The sequence below is a fragment of the Ailuropoda melanoleuca genome, chromosome 13, assembly GCF_002007445.2.
Source record: "Ailuropoda melanoleuca isolate Jingjing chromosome 13, ASM200744v2, whole genome shotgun sequence".
Classification (NCBI taxonomy): Eukaryota; Metazoa; Chordata; class Mammalia; order Carnivora; family Ursidae; genus Ailuropoda; species Ailuropoda melanoleuca.
Window position 1 is genome coordinate 3,887,212 of NC_048230.1, and position 20,489 is coordinate 3,907,700.

Sequence of the window (20,489 nt, forward strand, 5' to 3'; positions counted from 1 at the left end):
CAGGATTCCCTCCTTGCTACCTTTAGTGGGCCCGAAAGCACAGCCCAACATATCTCACCATTGCTTTCATCAACGTCCATGATAGTACAAAACTGAGATTGGTTTCAAGTACCCATTCCGTTGGACAAGCATAAAGCAAATTTTAATGTAGTATAGCCTAAAAGTGAATGAATAGAGATGCAGTCCACCATTCTGTCTTTCCACTTAAAGTTAATAATTATATTAAGACACTTAATTTCTGTGTCTAATTATAGTCCTTCAGTGACCCAGAACTTTCTTTTAAACAGGTTATTAAGGTAGAAGGAATCCTCTCTATTGACATTACAATGGAGAATAATTACTTTTTGTTTCGTAAATTTCACCAGGTGATCTCCAACAGCATCTCCAAGCAATGTTCATATTACTCCGCCCAGAAGATAACATCAGGCTGGTAAGTTAGTGTTATCATTATAACTCTTACTCAAAAGACTGTCTAAAATGGCAGACATTAAGCCGTCATTTTTATGCCCCAACAGAGTGCTAGGAGCTATGTGGAACAAAAAAATAGCATGTCCTTACCATCAAAGAGCTTAAAATATCATTGGGGATATGAGCTAATATGAAATGATGTGAAATAATTTGATGATTCGAGGCTGTTGATAAGCACCAGTTTGTAAGTTACTAACCATAACAGCAACTGAAGTTCAGAAGAATGACTACTTTGAGACTTGCCCTAGTTAGAAAGGTTTTATGTATACAGTAGAGCTTGAGCTGGATCTTAAAAGATGATGAATTTACATTGTCAGAAAGGAAGAAGACCATCCTCCTAGATCAGGGCCTGACTAAGGCAAAAGCACACGTAAGAGACAAGGAAAGAGTAAAAGGGCCAGGGATTTGTGTTGGTCTCAGAGTAAGGAGACCTGGGCTTTGGCTTTTACTAATCATGTGATGTTGGACAAGTTACTTAGCTTGTCTGAGCCTGCTTCCTCATCTCCTTTCTACCTCTCACAGATGAGAGGATCAAATGGACATGAAAGCATATTGAAGAGTGTAGAATGCTGCCCAAATCTGGGGATTATTGTTACTGTAAGGAAGATAAGATACTGGGAAACAAGGCAGGCAAGTAGGGATTTAATGCTCCAAACTAGAGGACTCAAAGTGGCAGATGTTTTGTTTGGACCACAGTGGTCGTGTTTTTCCCTCCGAGCCAGTATTTTTTTTTTTAAGATTTTATTTATTTATTTGACAGAGACAGCCAGCAAGAGAGGGAAAACAAGCAGGGGAAGTGGGAGAGGAAGAAGCAGGCTCCTAGCAGAGGAGCCTGATGTGGGTCCCGATCCCAGAACGCCGGGATCACGCCCTGAGCCAAAGGCAGATGCTTAACGACTACCCAGGCGCCCCACCAAGCCAGAATTTTAAAGTTGAATGATTCCACGTAAAAATCCATATTTGGAGCTTGTCCTCAAAAATCTAAAATTCTGGCAACACTGGGACCTTATTCTCACATGATAAAACTTGCTAGACCCCAAGGGGCAGGCATGGGTATCACCTGGGCTCTTAATTTACCATAATCCCCACATATCCTATTGTCTCCTAGACTCTAAAACCAAGTATCTCCATTTGTCATCATTTCTTCACTGTAAGTTTTCTTATAGCAGAAGATTTAATTAAAATAGGAAAACAAAAATGGGATGAATATGTTTCTTTATGAAAAGTGAAGAGCATTTCTACCCATTTAATATTCATATGGCCTACTTCACTCATTTATATTCCCTATCTGACCCTCTAGATTAATACTTGGAGGTAGTACCTCTACCTCTTCAGTAAGCAGTAGTGTGAAACGTTACAAGGTTTGGAGCAAGGAATTACATGCAACAGCTACAGTATTTAAGAGAGGGGCACCTGGCTTGCTCAGGCAGAGTATCCAACTCTTGATCTCTGCATTGTGAATTTGAGCCCCACATCGGGTATAGAGATTACTAAAAAAAAGAGAGAGAGATTCCTCAGAAGCTGCTACAGAATAGTGGGGAGGAGGAAGCCGTCTTAAGTCATGGAGGTCCACCAGGTAGTTATTACAGTGCTCTAAGCACGTGGTGATCAGCCCTTCTAGGTTGGGGTGGTAACTTGGAAATTGGGTTTCTATCGGCATGTTAAATTTAAATGGTTGATCTCTGTTTTCTGAATGGGAAGAGAAATGATGAGTAGAATACAAGAATGTCTGTAAAAAATTGATGATCAGGTCTCTGAACTCTGTTGTAATTAACTGATTTTTCATTCACTTAATCATTCTGTGTTCAAATTCTGTCATTTTTTTCCTCTCAAATGCTGCCTCTATCACCTTCTTAAAATGGCCACAAATTTTTGTTGAGTGAGAAACTTCCTTTGAAATTTAAAGAATATGAAGTAAGAAATCCTTACATAAATATTTCATATCCTAATTTGAAAATCACATCTTACATTTATGTATATCTTGTCTCTATTTTTATATACTTCTATCTTAAACACTTATTTCTAAGTGAGGAAAGGTGCTGTACAGTTCTTACAGCATTAATATTCTAAAGCAGTGATACTCAAACCTTAGAGTACAGCAGAATCGCCTGCAGAGCTTTGTTGAACTGCCCCTTCTTTGCTGGATTCCACCCACAATGTTTGATTTGGGGAGGGGGAGGCAGTAATAATTTGCATTTTTAACAAGTTTTCCAGTGATGGTGGTGCTGCTGATCCAGGAGTCACGCTTTGAGAACACCTCATCTAAAATGCGTAATACCGGTCACTTGCACATACGTGTCAGATACATGTTTATAGTTTCCAAAAATTGTATGGTTTGGTAGAGTTAAAGTTGAGGTCTGTCATCACTCTGTCTTTTTCTCCTTGATAACCTTCTGGAATTTAGATGGCGCTTCTGAACATTAAAATAATTTTAACCACAGGAGAGCATTAAGGAAGCAGGGAAGGCAGAGTTGGCAATTAACTTTTTTTCTTGCCCTGCTAGACTATGCAGCTTCAACTGCTTTACATTTATAAAATATAAATTCAGAAAATGTAACTGATGCCTCTGAATTAATTCATTTTAAATGACAAGCCATTTTACAGTTGTTTTGAATTGTTACAAACACATAGTCATTATGTTTCAGATTATTGAGTGAGTCATCTTCAAGAAAATGAGTGAATACATTGTGTGACTTTGGACAAATTAGCACTTTTCTAACTGAAAGGAGCATTTGTAGACTCAAAGTAAGGCCTTTTGTTTTGAGTTAAATTTGGAATGCTAAAATTCTCATCCTGGGGCTTGTACATAAGGTTAAAAGTTTGATAGTCAACTGAAAGTCTTGCCTTTATTTTTTTAATAACCCAACAACAGATAGTGGCACCAAATCCCACATTTCGCTTTAGCAGTGAAAATAAGACTAAACCATTTTTTCCTCCAGGGAAGCTCTGCATTCCAAATACAGTCCCAAGCATTAACGTCAGTACTTACAAAAACTGTAGCTGGTAAAACACAAGACCGTGGTTTTTTAGTACTCTTGCACAATACCAAAGACCCATTTAATAAAAAAAAATAGACTTGGAAATGAAAAACTTTCCTAACATTTGAAGTAACTTTAATATCCTTAACTAGAGTTAAGGTGCTGATAAGGTACAAGGAGGTGTTTTTTGAGTACTTTGCAGGAAAGTTTAAAAAAATAAGGACTTTTTTGATAGTTAAAACAGGTAAACGGGTTTATTTTTTCCAAATATAAAATGTTTAAAAATCACACAGCACAGGAAGGTATAAGGAAGAAAGTAAAAATCACTTTGTATCCTATATTCTGAGAATACCATTCTTAGCAATTTGGATAAGCATCCTTCCAGTCTGTGTGTGTGTGTGTGTGTGTGTGTATGTCAGATTCTCTGACTTCTGCTCTTACTGAAGTGAATCAGTGATGAAAATAGTCAAATCTGAGTATCAGAAGACCTACTAGTCTCCCCAGTTGATCTCTGTAGTTCAAAAGTATAAAGTAATTTAAAACAATAAGACTTGGGGAGCCTGGGTGGTTCAGTGTAAGCCTCTGACTCTTGATTTCGGCTCAGGTGGTGATCTCCAGGTTATAAGATCGAGCCCCGCATCAGGCTTCACACTCAGCTGGAGTCTGCTTGTCCTTCTCCCTCTGCTTCTCCCCCCACTCATGCTCTCTCGCTCTCTCAAGTAAATAAATAAATAAATAGATAAATAAATAAATAAAATCATTAAAACAATAAGTCTTATGTCTGGGGACGAGGAGGGGTGTTTGTGTGTGTTTAAAAAGTGGATAACTGAGTTGGGGCGCCTGGGTGGCACAGCGGTTAAGCATCTCCTTCGGCTCAGGGCGTGATCCCGGCATTATGGGATCGAGCCCCACATCAGGCTCCTCCCCTGGGAGCCTGCTTCTTCCTCTCCCACTCCCCCTTCTTGTGTTCCCTCTCTCGCTGGCTGTCTCTATCTCTGTCGAATAAATAAATAAAATCTTTTTAAAAAAAAAAGTGGATAACTGAGGACTTGCTCGTGGATGAATGAAATTGAGGGAAGTGAGTATATATGAAAGGCTGATCATCTTTGAGCAACAATGAAAAGGTTTTACCACTGATCTTTATAACTATGAAGGTTTCTACAATTGATCAGAGAGTTGAACGGGGAAAAGAGTATATGTCAGCACTTTTTTTTTTTTTTTTTTTAAACAAAAATGAGATATAAATGCTGACTTATAACCTGCTTTCTTCACACTTTATTTTGGATATCTTTCCTTGTCAAAAAATAAATCTGTTTTTAATGGCTACACAGAATATAATACATAGATTTTTTTAACTTAAGAATTTCATAGAGGGGGCGCCTGGGTGGCACAGCGGTTAAAGCGTCTGCCTTCAGCTCAGGGCGTGATCCCAGCGTTCTGGGATCGAGCCCCACATCAGGCTCTTCTGCTATGAGCCTGCTTCTTCCTCTCCCACTCCCCCTGCTTGTGTTCCCTCTCTCGCTGGCTGTCTCTATCTCTGTCGAATAAATAAATAAAATCTTAAAAAAAAAAAAAAAAAAAAAAAAAAAAAAAAAAGAATTTCATAGAGATAAAAACTAAAAAAAATAAAATCCTGAGACTCCCTCCAGCTCTATTTCTTTTGAAAACAGTGTTCTTTAGTTTATTAGTGCTACATCTGAAGTCTGTTTTAATTTTAGATAATGACTTGGCTTTGTTCTTTTGGCTAGAATTTAATATTTACATATTTTTGAAACCTTTCTCTCTGATGGATTGGGTGAGCTGCCTGTCTAGACGTTGGGACTTTGTAATGTGGCTTCCTTGAGGATAAACACTGCATGCAGTGGCATGATGTAAGCCTCTTGGTGAAAAGAAATCAAAGGCAAAGGTGCAGTGTAAGCTTAAGGAATAGTATTTCTTGATGTTGGATGTTGCTGAGGACAGAAGTTATTTTATCAGGTGGTGTTTGTGAACTGCTTATAATTAGTTTATAAGCATTTAAATTAGTTACTGGGAGAATTTTTAACATCATTCTCTTGTAGATGAGCCCTGCAAATAGGTTGGGTTCTTATCAGAAATAAAACAGAGGCAGATGACTTCTCAGACCTACCTCAGTCCTCAGATTGCTGAGTTGAGGTCACTTGACACTTGGAATAGGATCCAAATTTAGGCTATAAATGGACTTTCTTGGAATAGTTTTCTCAGTTGCTATTGTTGTGAAGTTTTAGAATTCAAAATGTTGTTTTGGCTGGATAATTAGAATAAACTTCAGTGGTATCCTTTTCAGTGAGAACTGAAGTTAATCAAATGCACCTGAATTATTGTCTTACTTCGGTCATCTAGTCCATGTAAATTTTGGAGACCGAGGAAACACTGGAACTGCTGCCAGTTCTAATATTAGGGTATTATGTACAGATTACCATTTTTTAAATTACATTTCTCTGATTAACTTCATGAATTAAATTAGATTATTAGATTGTATCAATCTTTTTCCTAGCAGAGGAATATGAGATAAATCTCTAACCCAGGTGGGTATTAGGTTTTTCTTTATGCTATGGCTCTTAAAATATTAATTTCTTAACCTTGAATCTTGAAGCCTAAACAGAAATTTGAAACCTCAGGTCCATCCTCAGCATTGCAGAGTTCTTTCTTTCTTTCTTTCTTTAAGATTTTATTTATTTTTTTGAGAAGCGAGCATGAGCAGGGGGAGGGGCAGAGGAAGAAGCAGACTCCCCGCTGAGCATGGAGCCTGATGCAGGGCTCTGTCCTGGGAGTCCAGGATTGTGATATGAGCCGAAGGCAGACACTTAATCAACTGAGCCACCCAGGTGCCCCTGCAGAGATTTTTCTGTAAGAAATTTTATCTCAGCCTTCTTTAGGATATAGGTGTCGAGAATTGCTGTCATGACTTTTGACCCCCTGATTAAAGCTCCACTTCTTTTAGTAAGAATTCATTGGGGTACCTAGCTGGCTCAGTCAGTAGAGCATGCAACTCTTGATCTCAGAGTTGTAAATTCGAGCCCTATTTTGAATATAAAGATTACTTAAAAATAAAATCCTAAAAAGAAAAAAAAAAAAGAATTAGCAATATGTAGTTACTCTCTAGAGGTCCGTGATCAAATCCCAGGGCCTCTAAGTGCCTTTCTTCAAAATAAGAAACTTGGGGGCGCCTGGGTGGCACAGTCGTTAAGCGTCTGCCTTTGGCTCAGGGCGTGATCCCGGTGTTCTGGGATCGAGCCCCACATCAGGCTCCTCTACTGGGAGCCTGCTTCTTCTTCTCCCACTTCTCCTGCCTGTGTTCCCTCTCTCTCTGGCTGTCTCTCTCTGTGTCAAATAAATGAATAAAATCTTTAAAAAATAAAATAAGAAACTTGGAATTGAAGAAGTGTGAGATGCACCTGTTACTCAATCCTAAATCAGTGTAAATGACTGGGGCCTTTCCCATTAGGTTTGGGGTCTGATGTTATGATTATATTAAGGGAAGACCTAACGTTTGACATGCCGTTGATATTATGAGTAAATCAACACCTCACTTTTTATTTTATTTTTTTTTAAGATTTTATTTATTTATTTGACAGAGAGAGAGACAGCCAGCAAGAGAGGGAACACAAGCAGGGGGAGTGGGAGAGGAAGAAGCAGGCTCATGGTGGAGGAGCCTGATGTGGGGCTCGATCCCACAACACCGGGATCACGCCCTGAGCCGAAGGCAGCCGCTTAACCGCTGTGCCACCCAGGCGCCCCAACACCTCACTTTTTAAAAAGAGACAACTAATGTTTGCCCTAAATATCCCAAAGAAATGCTTGCTGCCCACCTGCTAACTTAGCCTGATAACTTGTACGATGGGTAATATTTGTGGAGGTTATTTCTTTTTTCCTTTTATCAGTTTTAGCTTAGCCAATCAGTTGCCACTGGTTGGTGTAGAAGCTGTGTAGAAATTATCAGGAGCACAGTTCACTTGTTCCCATTCCGTTTGTATTTGAGCCTTGACAGAGAATAAAAGAGCATCTAACTGAACAGTTAGCTCAGAACTTGCTGAGGCAAGCCCAAGTTTAGATATGTAATAATATCTGAGATATGTTTATAAAAAATTCTAGTTTACCTGCACTGGGTTTCTGGTTAGTTTAATATTTTGTGGTATGTGTTCCTAGAATCAGAGAGTCCATGCTGCCTTCCAGTGCGTTTACTTATGTGCCTTTACTGTGTTATGTGCCTTTACTATGTTACCTCCTTTGTGATCCCTTCCGCATTATCACCATCCCCCCACCAGAGTTGTACATTTGTTACAATTGATGGACCTACCTTGACACATCATTATTATTCAAAGTCCATAGCTTACATTAGGGTTCAGTTTTGTTGTTGTACATTCTATGGATTTTGACAAACATATAATGACATGTACCTATCACTTTGGTGTCATACAGAGTAGTTTCACTGCTCTAAAAACTTCTATACTCCCCTACACCCTGGCAACTACTGATCTTTTTAATGACTTCATATTGCCTTTTCCAGAATGTCATATAGTTGAAATCATGTAATATGTATATTGTATGTATAATATAATATAATATAATATAATATAATATAATATAATATAATATAATATATAGCCTCCTCTCACATAGTAATATGCATTTAAGATTTCTTCATGTGTTTTCATATAGCTCATTTGTTTTTAGTGCTGAATAATGTTCCATTTTCTGGATGTATTTAGTTCATCCATTCACCTACTGAAGGACATCTTGGTTGCTTCCCCTTGTTGGAATATTTTAAAGTAAAACTTGGACACCATGTCATTTTACTCCAGATACTTAAGAAAAAGGCATAACTACAATGCCATTATAACACTAACAGTAAATCCTTAATATCTTTTAAGACCCTGGCCATATTCAAATTTTCAGAAGGCCGTTTTAAAATATTATAAACAAGCAATAAATAAAAAGTTTTTTGACAAAAAAATAATATAAGTCTCTGAAAAAGCAAGTTCTTTTTTTTTTTAAAGATTTATTTATTTTATTTATTAGACAGAGAGAGACAGCCAGCGAGAGAGGGAACACAAGCAGGGGGAGTGGGAGAGGAAGAAGCAGGCTCCTAGCGGAGGAGCCTGATGTGGGGCTCGATCTCGGAACTCCGGGATCACGCCCTGAGCCGAAGGCAGATGCTTAACCGCTGTGCCACCCAGGCGCCCCTGAAAAAGCAAGTTCTTTATCACTGAAATTAAAGAAGGAAATCTTGCAGTATGTAATCTGTAAGATTTCAGTGGTGTATACTCCTCTTATATATTAATAGCTTGCTTTGTATCATAATTATTTGTGGGACTTGCATCTTTTGAGTCCAGTGCTCACATTCATATACCTCACATCTCCCTCTTCAATCTTTAGAACATGCCCTGGTAGTTGTTATTATTATAAATTATGCTAGTAGCCAATATTTGTTGAGCTTTTAATATGGCAAGCACTGTGCTTTAAAAACATGCACTATTTCATATGATTCTTATAATCCAATGGGACAGGTATTATTAGATCTACCTCCAGTTAATTTATTAACTTACTAAAGGTTTCATAGTTAATACCTGAGTTGGAATTTGAATTTAAGTCTTCCTGAGCATGCTTTAAGATGCTGATGTAAAAAAAGGTTGAATGATCTAAAACTGACCTTCTAAATTTAATAATATATCTGTTGTCTGTTAACTTCCAGGCTGTAAGACTAGAAAGTACTTACCAGAATAGAACACGCTATATGGTAGTGGTCTCAACCAATGGTAGACAAGACACTGAAGAAAGCATCGTCCTAGGAATGGATTTCTCTTCTAATGACAGGTATGGTACCACAAAAGGAAGGATGAGAAAACTCCTTTTGAAATAACTATTCCAGTTGCCTTTTGAGTTACTACAAAAACATCTTATGCTATTCTACTCTTAAAGTTCAATGCCTAAAACTAGGGAGCACCAAAGTGTCTTAGCCATACAGTCTTGAGAGATGAAAATGAGTAGTGAGTGTCTTTGGTTGTGTTCCTAATATATCACTATTCCTTACCTTCCTCTCATCCTTAGATGGTAATGAATATAAATGATTTAAATACAAATGATTTAAGCTTATATCTCTAGGAATAAAAAGCTGCCTTATCTTTGTAGTTAACTTTATTTTAAGCAGTAATGATTCACTTTGCTGATCCTAGGACACATACCCTTTGTGACAGTGCACCAGTAGATCTTGGGTTCAAAGAGAGCCCACTTTAACTCTAATCTCTTATATTTATTCATGGCCTTACACCCTGCTTTTACCAAATGTTTTGCTTCCTTTTTCCTTCTTCTGAGTTAAAAGGGCAGGGTGGGAGGGAATTGATTTTTTTAACTCAGAACCGAACCTTTTATAATCCTGCACCTTTGGCTTTAGCAGCACTTTGCGTCCTGTAATTAAAGGTATCATATTCAGAACCTGGCTCTTTTGTGTCCGTAAAGTTTATTGCTTTCCTTTTTTATTTTCCCACTTCTTCTGGAGAAACCTTGGGAAGACTGTGGAATGTGGCTAAGCAGATCTTTGCACTCTAGATAATAAGCCTCAGGAAATCCTGCCAGATGTCTCAAAGCATTGACTTCCTGGTTTGAGACTAGAATGGAACTGTGGAGTAGCTAGCAGTGTGACCCAGGCCTGGAAGAATTTAGCCACAAAGAAGAGACTGGGAGTGATTCTAATTATCCTGATGTTGGGAGGAAAAGAATCACATTGTCATTAGGTTTCCCAAACAAGTGTTTACCTAAGCTTGTACAGTCAACCTGAAAATTATTTGTGGTTTCACAAGGATCACAAGGCCAGAGTTGTTACCTTGTATAACTCTTACAGCCTTTAATTGTATGCTCTGAAATTGCACAGGCTTGTAAACCACATTTAGTTTTTCTCCTGCGTGGATATAACCTCTGGTGTTAGCTAAGCAACAGGCATTTCAGTAAGCGTTTATCCTTTGAAGAGCACTACCTTGCCCACATTCATTAGTATTTTAAGACCTCTGATTTAGATTTTTATCTCTCTAGATCTGTGATGTCCCATACAGTAGACACTACCACATGGTGACTATTTAAATAAGTTAAAATTAAACAAAATTAAATTTTCAGTTCCTCAATCACAACTAGCCACATTTCAAGTACTCCAGCAACATGTGACTCGTGGCTACCCTATTGGACAGTACATATATAGAACATTTCCATCATTGTAGAAAGTTCAGTTGGACAGTGCTATTCTATATCCTATTTCCTTTGGTTCTTCCTGATTCCTCCCTTAGAAACCCCATAAAACAGGAACTGAGACTGCTTGGAAACTTCACTTGAGCCTTCCCCTAGAGACACAAGGCAACAACTTCAGATTCCCTGACCCAGAGTGTGAGAAATCAGAGGTGTAATCTTATCTCTTTCACTTTGTTCTAAACATTGCCAAAAATCATAAAGAATGTTTATTAATATGGGTGCCCAATAATTTATCCTCAATGAACTGTGTCTATCTTCAGTAATGGTCCTGCCTGAATCATATCTAACAAATGAAAATTGTATTTTATGGAAGACAAAAATATGATGTGAAAAGCTATAGAAACTAGTTTTCATTCTTTTGGTAAATTTGGTATTACGAATTCTCATCCATCTTCTGTGAATGAGCTCCTTGGACAGTAAGAAAAGTGCTGCCCACTTCAGAATACTGGGACTCAGGTAATCTAGTATCATTTCTAGCTCAATTGCTTTTGAAGGAATTTGTATCATTTTGTATCTGAGAATACAAAAAGTTAATGTTTCAAAACACTACTAAGCCAAAGTGAATCCAGATTGTTTATGACATACCTATCCTCCCAAGTAGTTCTCAAGATATGATATACCAACTCATTTAGCCTTTTTATAGTATTTTTAAATATTGTGTTATATTTTAAGTAATAAATTTTTTAATATACAATGTAACCTTGGTATCCAAATTGCACTGAATATATTTCTAATTCTAAAATAATAGAGTTTTGGGGGACGCCTGGGTGGCGCAGTCGTTAGGCATCTGCCTTCGGCTCAGGGCATGATCCCGGCGTTCCGGGACCGAGTCCCACATCGGGCTCCTCTGCTGGGAGCCTGCTTCTTCCTCTCCCACTCCCCATGCTTGTGTTCCTTCTCTCGCTGGCTGTCTATCTCTGTCAAATAAATAAATAAATAATCTTTTTTAAAAAATAAATAAATAAAATAAAATAAAATAACAGAGTTTTGGGATGCCTGGGTGGCTCAGTCGGTTGAACGTCTGCCTTCGACTTGGGTCATGATCCCAGGGTCCTGGGATCGAGTCCCACATCGGACTCCATGCTCAGCGGGGAGCCTGCTTCTCCCTCTGCCTGCTGCTCCCCCTGCTTGTGCACTCATGGTCTCTCTCTCACACAAATAAATAAATAAAATCTTTTAAAAATGAATGAATTAAATAATAGAGTTTTATGGTGTTGTTTTATAATTTTTCTTTGTACCCCCAACACCTTGAAATGTCTGGTACATACAGGCACTCAATAAATATTTGTTGAATGGGATGAGTATCTACTGAAATAAGTACCTGTACTTTAAAGGAGAAATATCTGAAGAAACTCAAGGTAGATTAGATAAAAATACTAGGTGTGTCTAATTCAGGCCTCCCTTTCCTATTGTGTGAAAAAGCTACTTAATGTAAAGAAGCATCCTGACCTGAGTTTAAGCTGAACATGTGATGTTTGGTTTCTGTATATCACTGTCGCTTGTCCTAACTGGTGTCTGCTCACAAGCTCACAGATCACACTCTTTGGATCTCCTGTATCTTGTTCTGTAGTTACTTAATTTCAAGATTTGTTACCAGGCTATAAACCCTTCCTATTTATACCCAAACTATACTTGTTGCTAGGAACCTGGCTAAGCACTCACTTTAAAAAAAAAAAAGAAAGAAAGAAAGAAAGAAAAAGTAAAAGGAACCACTCCGAAAATAACCCCACTCCATCTTGGGAAGCCATCTCGAAACAAGTTTTCCTTGTGCTCACCTCATCTACTCAACAAAAATAGTGGCGGAGCTGTCTTCCTCCCTCTTGGATTCTTGCATGATATAGCTCAGGCCCAGCCTTCCAATGTGGATAAGCTGTTGCAATCTTGATTTGATTCTCCTGAATTCTGGAATCATTAGTAGAGCACACAGTGCTCGGCATTGAGTAACTCAGGCCGGCAAATACAGTGCAAAGCATTAGACACAGCCCACTAGGGACCGGCCTTTGTTGGCCCTGCAGGGACTCCGCTAGCAAAAGCTTGGTATTCCTCATGTTGTTCTCAATGCATTTTCATGATGTTCTTCCCCCTCCCCGCACCCCCAGTCATTTTCAGTTGTCTTAGAGCACTCACTAAAAATTCATATTCAACATTTGTTAAGTGACAATTCATTCATATGCATTGTTTCACTTTAAAATATTTATGATAACCCTATGAGAGTAGGTTTTGTTACCTGCATTTTAAGATGAAGAAATTAAGGCTGAGAGAGGGTAAATAACTTGTCAAAAGGAATTGAAATACTGAAGAAGATCAAATCCAGATATTTTGACAAAGTATAACTGCCCAATAAGTGGTAATTATTATTATGTTTGGTGCTGTTACACACATTTTTTAGTGTGTTATCTAATTTAACCTTCAAAAACAGCCCGATCAAGAGGGTATTTTTATTTAGTCTGATAGATGAGGAAACCGGAGCACAAAGCTATTAAATAATTTGCCTTAAATTATATCGTTAGTGCCAGAACCCAGGTTCCAGAGCCCATCTGATTCCAGAGCCTGTGCTGTCAACCATACTTTGCTTTTCTACCTCCCATGTCTGACGTTCCTTCTGTACGATGCTGCTTTGCTAGATACATTGGCAGGGAGAGGGTGTCAGAGCCTTTGGGGGACTGGATGGTAGGGGAAAATGGTTTACGGCAGCCTTAACGAGAGAAAGTGGCAGAGGTCTGGGGTAGATTACAGTTGTCCAGAGGGGTGATGTGATAGAGACACAATTGGAAGGCCATGGCTTCCTATCCCAACCTGTTGCATTAACTTAAAGCTGGTTTCCTCCTTGGGCTCATGTGTGATTTAAATAGGATTTTCATGTACCATACTAGGGTTACCCTTTTGTTGGTTGTTGACATTCCTATTCACTCTGCATTTCAGCAGTGCTGGACTAGTTCAGTGCAGTCACCAAGCACTGCTTTATTTATTTAAGTTGTATTGTGTTTATTTTGTCTCTCTAACTTGATCACAAACCATTAACAATTACTTTTTATATATGTTAATTCCCTTTCCCTTTTAGACTATTGAATGTGTTCTGGTGTTCAATAAATCTACATAAACCTCAGTGGGGCGCCTGGGTGGCACAGCGGTTAAGCGTCTGCCTTCGGCTCAGGGCGTGATCCCGGCGTTGTGGGATCGAAGCCCCACATCAGGCTCTTCTGCTATGAGCCTGCTTCTTCCTCTCCCACTCCCTGCTTGTGTTCCCTCTCTCGCTGGCTGTCTCTATCTCTGTCAAATAAATAAATAAAATCTTTAAAAAAAAATCTACATAAACCTCAGAATTAAATTTGAGCAGATTATGTATTCAGAGGTCTTCAGCAACCAGCAATAGTTCTTGGCATTAGAAATTATGTTTGCGGTTGAATTGGATGCTGTGACCTTGGGGTGAAACCTGCCAGTCACAAATCAGCAGCAATCACCTGGATTTTTTAGACAGTGGCCACTTTTGAGATAGCAGTACAAGGCACTCAGTCAGTTTTCTTTGTTGAATATATGAGGACCTGACTGACCACCTGTTTGACACAGCCAGAGCACATGCATTAGATTGATAGTTGTATGATAGAAATTCCTCCATTCTAACATGCCAGAATTTAGAGTTTGGGGGCTGTATCCTTTGTGTTGAAAGAGTTAATAAAGAACTGCTTCCTAGAATAACAGGAATTAACCTATGGACTATTTCTTGTCTTGCAGTAGCACTTGTACCATGGGCTTAGTTCTGCCCCTCTGGAGTGATACCCTAATTCATTTGGATGGTGATGGGTAAGACCTTTCCCTTTTTATTATCCTATAGAAACCCAAGGGGTGGGTTCCATCTTAGTTCCCATTCATTAAGCTGAATGGGAGGTCCAGTGTGTCCAAGTGAACTGTCATGTCAGCAACTCAGTGAGTCCTTTTAAACTCCTGTTTTGTAAAGTGGAGTAAAAATACAACTTGCCATGGCCTCTCACTTCTGTTCTTCTAGGCTGACTATGGTAAGAATCCAGACAAAGAAAAACTAGTTTGTTGGCTCACTCTTTAATCTGAGCATGTGGGACTGTTGCAGTGCTCTCCCAGAGGATGATATGTTCTGTTTCAAATAACCTCTTGCTGCCTCTGCCAGCTGTCAGCCTACAGTATAACCCCTTTCCTGTGCCAATTCCTTCCAGTGACCCTCCACCCCCACCTCCTGGTGTTTTTAGAATGTGTCCCCAAGAGACCAAGATGTTTGCTTCAGTTTATAAAACCAGGGTCAGGTTTGCTAAGGACCCACAAGACTTCCACATAGAAATATATAGCAGAACAGTTTGTAGCTACGGCTGGGAAACTGTAATTCCCTTACTCCGGTGTGGGAGTCCATTCATTTTGCTTAATAGATAAAATCAGACAATTTGTTGAAGCTTTTCAGTCAAGTCCTATACTCTTAACTTCTACATGAAGTGCCTGATGATTTCTTCTATTGAGCCAACAGTTGCTAGCCTGAGAAATAACCTTGAAAATGCACAACTGAAATAACCTACTCTCATTTGTGGATTTTCATCTCATTCTTTTTTGTTTCCTTAGTGGGTTCAGTGTATCAACGGATAACAGAGTGCACATATTCAAACCTGTATCTGTACAGGCAATGTGGTAAGAGGACTTTTAATGTCTCTATGAAAGGTTTTTTTTTCTCTGAAAATTTTTAAATATATTATTGGGGCAATATTTTGTGAGTGGTGGTATTTGAAATAGTACAGTTCTCTCTGAAAATGCTGTGTGATTTCTTTGTGTGGCCCTCATAGTTAAAGATGACCTAGGAGTTCAGTTTTCAAATTATCATAGTGGAAGGCCTTAAGCATTGGTGAACAAGTGAAACTAAGAAGTGTTCTTAGACTCTGGAAGATACTTAATCAGATTGCTGGTTGGGACAGTTGTATAGGGACACACTGACTAAGTTAGCAGCAGTCTAGAGCCAAATCTAGAACATCACACTGCTACAGTGCATTAGTGTTCAGTTGCTTAGGGTAATCAGGGATATTATTGGTAGATAAATTTCCATTAAAATTGCTAATGACTGTTTGCAAGACTGCATAATGCAAATAAAGCTTAAACATTATAGATGTTAATAATCATCAGCTGCTGTGCTAACACTTCGGGGCTACTTAACTATGTCAGACATTGTGCTTTACATGGATTATATCTAATCATCACACCAACTCCCCCAAAATAATATTATTAGCTCCTTACTATTGATGAGAAAGCTGAAGTTTTGGCAAGGTTACATAACTGGCCTGAGAGCATCTTTTCCTTTTAGGCAGAATAGAATTTTACTCTCTTATTCTAGATTATCTAGAAAAATGATCTAATGTGACCAGGGAATGGTGTGACTCTAAGATTGAGAGTCTATCCCCGAGTTAGGGATTTGAATTTCAGTTTCTCATTCAGTTGCCTGTTCTGTAGTAGAAGTCCTCATGAGTAGAATGGACAGAACAAAAGCCAAACAGGAAATAAAGGAGCCTGAAAAAAGATTCCGGGGAACTCATTGGCCCTTGAGTAACAGGATTGATAGGCTTGAGGTGGGTGCAGTCATAAAACAGAGTCAACTGAACTTAAGAGTCTTACCATTTCATGCAGTAATTGAGGTGGGACAGAGTTACAGGTCATGTGTTTAAACCAGATTTTTAGATTTAGCGCAGATTTCACAGATAAATTTCTCATGGAAAACTTTTACCTTCTTTGACTAAGGCGTCTTTAAAGGCAACTGACCTGTCTATTCCTAGGTACCAAGTAAACCAAACAGCCCAAGTCCTCTAAATGACAGTGTTTTCAGTTATATTTTGAGAGGGAGTACAAAGCAGTCTTAATTCTTAAGACAATGAAGGAAGATTCAAGTAATAACCTAGTTCAATCTGTAATGTTCTAAAGCAAACTGACTAGTCCTACTTCTGTTAGCTTATTGCAGAATAAACTTTTTGGTGTACCATCTGGGGAGTAGTGAACTGAAAGTCACAGGAAAAAAGAAAAAGATGATCTATGAATCAAAGCGGCATTTAGACCAGGTGTTTCCTTCACAGGAAGGTAGTTACTGTAGCCTCCCACTCCTGTATGCAACTGAAGTGTCTGAAGTGGCTACGCCTTGAGTGTATTTTAGGGTACTTGCCCCAGACACATGTGGCATATGCTTTTGAAGCACAAGTTTCCCCGATGAAGACAACATGCATTGAATATCCTGTGTGTTGCACTTAGCTGGCCCTTACTTTTTTTTTTTTTTTAAGATTTTATTTATTTATTTGACAGAGAGATAGCTAGTGAGAGAGGGAACACAGCAGGGGAGTGGGAGAGGAAGAAGCAGGCTCATAGCAGAAGAGCCTGATGTGGGGCTCCATCCCGGAATGCCGGGATCACGCCCTGAGCCGAAGGCAGACGCTTAACGACTGCGCTACCCAGGCGCCCCTAGCCCTTACTTTTAAATCTATATAATGAAACTGAAATTCACAGAGAATTCTCCGAGAATTTGATAAACTTCTCTGAGAATTTGGCTTACTTTGAGTAATAGAAGGCATTTTAAAACATTCTGCAACTTTGTTTTTTAAGGAATAATGTTTCCCTGATAAAAATGGACTGAAATGTTTTTCCTTATCAAATTGGTAATTATCTTATTTTTTAATTTACATTATATGGGCTTGACAAGGACTCAGGGAACAGACATTGTCTTTTACTATTGATGGGAGACTAAACTGGAAAAACCTTCCTTGAGAATGATTTGCCAATATGCTTTACCATTTTGCACGCCCTTTTGACCCAGTAATTCTACTTCTAAGAATTTATCTTAAGGTAATAATTGTGGGTACGTGAAAAAATTTTAACTATAAGAATGTTTGTCAGTGTTGTAATAATAGCAAAAAGTAGAAAACAATTTAAATGTCTGAAAAATAAGAATTAGTTAATTATGGTACATCCATGTTATTAAATATAATACAACCTTTAAAATAATCTAGTTGAAGAATATTGACATGGATGTTGACAAGAAGGTGTAAACTAAAATCAAGTTTAAAATGTATGGAGAGGGGCACCTGGGTAGCCTAGTCGTTTGGGCGTCCGACTCTTGATTTCAGTGCAGGTCATGATCTCAGGGTCGTGAGATCAAGTCCTGCACTGGGCTCTGCACTCAGTGGGGAGTCTACTTGAGAGTCTCTCTCTTCCTCTCCCACTCCCCCTGCTCTCTCTCTCTCTCTCTCTCTAAAATAAATAAATCTTTTTTAAAAATAAATAAAAATAAAATGTATGTAAAATGTGGTCATATCTTTATTATAGATCTAGGTATAGACAAAAAGACTGGAAAGATCTATACTAAAACTTTAACAGTGGTTATTTCTCAGTGGTCAGACTACAGGATATTTCTGCCTTTTACTTAAGGTCCCTAAATTTTCTGAAGTTAGCATGGATCACTTTTGTTATGGGGGGAAGAAATTAAACGTCATTTTTAAAAGAAAGATGTAAGTGGATTGTATATAGAATTCTCTCATAATGTCCTCTTCCTGTAGGAGAGAGACATTAGCTTTAGCTAATAAGACATTTCATTTAACAAATACTAACTGTTCTCCAATTATGAACTAGGCATTCTTATAGGCACTTGAGATATATCAGTAAACAAAATGTAGAAAGATCCTTGCTGTTACCTAATTTCCTAGCATTTCTGGCTTTAGCTTTTCCCTATGACTAAAAAGGTTCTTCTCAAATAAAAAAATAAAAGTTAAAAAAAAAAGGTACTTTCAGTTTTGTTTACCCTTCTTGGGTTCCTGAGTTCATGGTCAGAAATTTAATTAGTATAAACCAGAGCTATTCTTAGAAAGTGGCTCAAGTGTATGAATAAATGGTTTAAAGAGACTGGGAGACTAAAACAGCAAGAATGATAAATGTCATTAGATTAGTACTTCCTGGACATGAAAGAACATGTCCTCAAGGCTGAGGGACATCTATCTATGTGATCTTTGTGGACCCTCTAAGAATCATAGGAAATGTATGCTGTAAGATGATTCTGTACCAAGGGAAACAAATATTTATGTAGTAGATGGTTGAGATCTTTAGTTCTGTAGTGATATACCCACAGCGTGGCTCCAGCTACAGGATCATGAGCTCCATAGGTACCCAAACCTATTTTCACTGGTGGCTTGTCAGTTCTCCTGCCCATCTCTACCCCCAACCTTAATAATGCATCGGCAAGAAGTGTCTAGCCAATTGCTATGAATAGATAATATAGTATAATCAGAATCAGAGACTCTTAAATTCCAGGGAATAGATTCTCCAGAGGCCAAATTCTATAGGATTTAAAAATTGAGGGGCGCCTGGGTGGCACAGCGGTTGAGTGTCTGCCTTCGGCTCAGGGCGTGATCCCGGCGTTATGGGATCGAGCCCCGCGTCAGGCTCCCTTCGCTATGAGCCTGCTTCTTCCTCTCCCACTCCCCCTGCTTGTGTTCCCTCTCTCGCTGGCTGTCTCTATTTCTGTTGAATAAATAAATAAAATCTTTTAAAAAAATAAAAATAGGGGCGCCTGGGTGGCACAGCGGTTAAGCGTCTGCCTTCGGCTCAGGGCGTGATCCCGGCGTTATGGGATCGAGCCCCACATCAGGCTCTTCTGCTGTGAGCCTGCTTCTTCCTGTCCCACTCCCCCTGCTTGTGTTCCCTCTCTCTCTGGCTGTCTCTATCTCTGTCAAATAAATAAATAAAATCTTTTTAAAAAAAAATAAATAAAAATAAAAAAAAATTGAAAGAGTTTTGGGTACACATGGATTATTGGCTTTTCGGTGTCCCCACAGTTCTACAGTGCTCATTTCCCAGCCTATCTTTCAGGTCTGCACTACAGAGTTTACACAAGGCTTGTGAAGTGGCCAGAATGCATAACTACTACCCAGGCAGCCTGTTTCTCACCTGGGTGAGTTATTACGAGAGCCACATCAACTCAGATCAATCGTCAGTCAATGAATGGAATGCTATGCAGGATGTGCAGTCCCACCGGCCTGACTCTCCAGCTCTCTTCACAGACATGTAAGTGGGCTTACTCAGGATCACAGAAGTGTTCTCTGTTGTGTCCTAGGAGGTCATAAGCAACATGTTCCTCCCTAATCTCTCCTCTTGGGAATTAATCTTATCCAGTGATATTAGTCCATGTCTACACTACATATCTGCCACACAAAGAACCCTATTCCTTCTGTCGTCTGCAAAGGCCTAAGGAGTTTCACTCCTGGGCACAGTGGAATCTCCACAGTACAGAATTGCAATACCATAAAATCCCATTCAGATTCCACTAATTTGACGTTTGAGTTTGAAGGGAGTTAGGCTGAAGTCTGCCTTTGCATTACCTGTGAAAGAAGCATTTGGTAAGCAAATTAATGACACAGGGAAGCTTTTTTTTTTTTTTTTTAAGATTCTATTTTTAGGGGCACCTGGGTGGCACAGCGGTTAAGCGTCTGCCTTCGGCTCAGGGCGTGATCCCGGCATTGTGGGATCGAGCCCCACATCAGGCTCCTCCACTATGAGCCTGCTTCTTCCTCTCCCACTCCCCCTGCTTGTGTTCCCTCTCTCACTGGCTGTCTCTGTCTCTATCGAATGAATAAATAAAATCTTTAAAAAAAAAAAAGATTCTATTTTTAAGTAATCTCTACACCCAATGTGAGTCTCGAACTTACAACTCCTAGATCAAGAGTCACATGTTCTACTGACTGAGCCGGCCAAGTGCCCTGTCGTATAGAGAAGCTTTTAAAGGGACTTTTCCAATACTTAAGAAAACAA

The 20,489-nt window shown here is 38.9% G+C and overlaps 1 protein-coding gene and 2 non-coding genes across 10 annotated transcripts in view; all 3 read left to right on the plus strand.

Moving 5' to 3' along the window:
- SSH2 (slingshot protein phosphatase 2) overlaps positions 1–20,489 on the plus strand; it is a 250,029-nt gene that overhangs the window by 188,387 nt on the left and 41,153 nt on the right. For 4 of the 8 annotated variants that reach the window (XM_002912307.4, XM_011225237.3, XM_011225283.3 and 1 more), the window contains 5 exons: positions 366–430; positions 9,160–9,281; positions 14,436–14,504; positions 15,285–15,350; positions 19,551–19,745. In XM_002912307.4, the coding sequence (XP_002912353.1) occupies positions 366–430; positions 9,160–9,281; positions 14,436–14,504; positions 15,285–15,350; positions 19,551–19,745 (517 nt within the window). The remainder of the gene's footprint in view (positions 1–365; positions 431–9,159; positions 9,282–14,435; positions 14,505–15,284; positions 15,351–19,550; positions 19,746–20,489) is intronic. The other 4 variants (XM_034640206.1, XM_034640204.1, XM_034640205.1 and 1 more) reach the window with 2 other exon arrangements.
- Positions 3,895–3,971, plus strand: LOC117795843. Its single transcript, XR_004619997.1, has one exon. It is a non-coding gene; the product is annotated as a small nucleolar RNA U2-19 (small nucleolar RNA).
- LOC117795841 lies at positions 4,558–4,626 on the plus strand. Its single transcript, XR_004619995.1, has one exon. It is a non-coding gene; the product is annotated as a small nucleolar RNA U2-30 (small nucleolar RNA).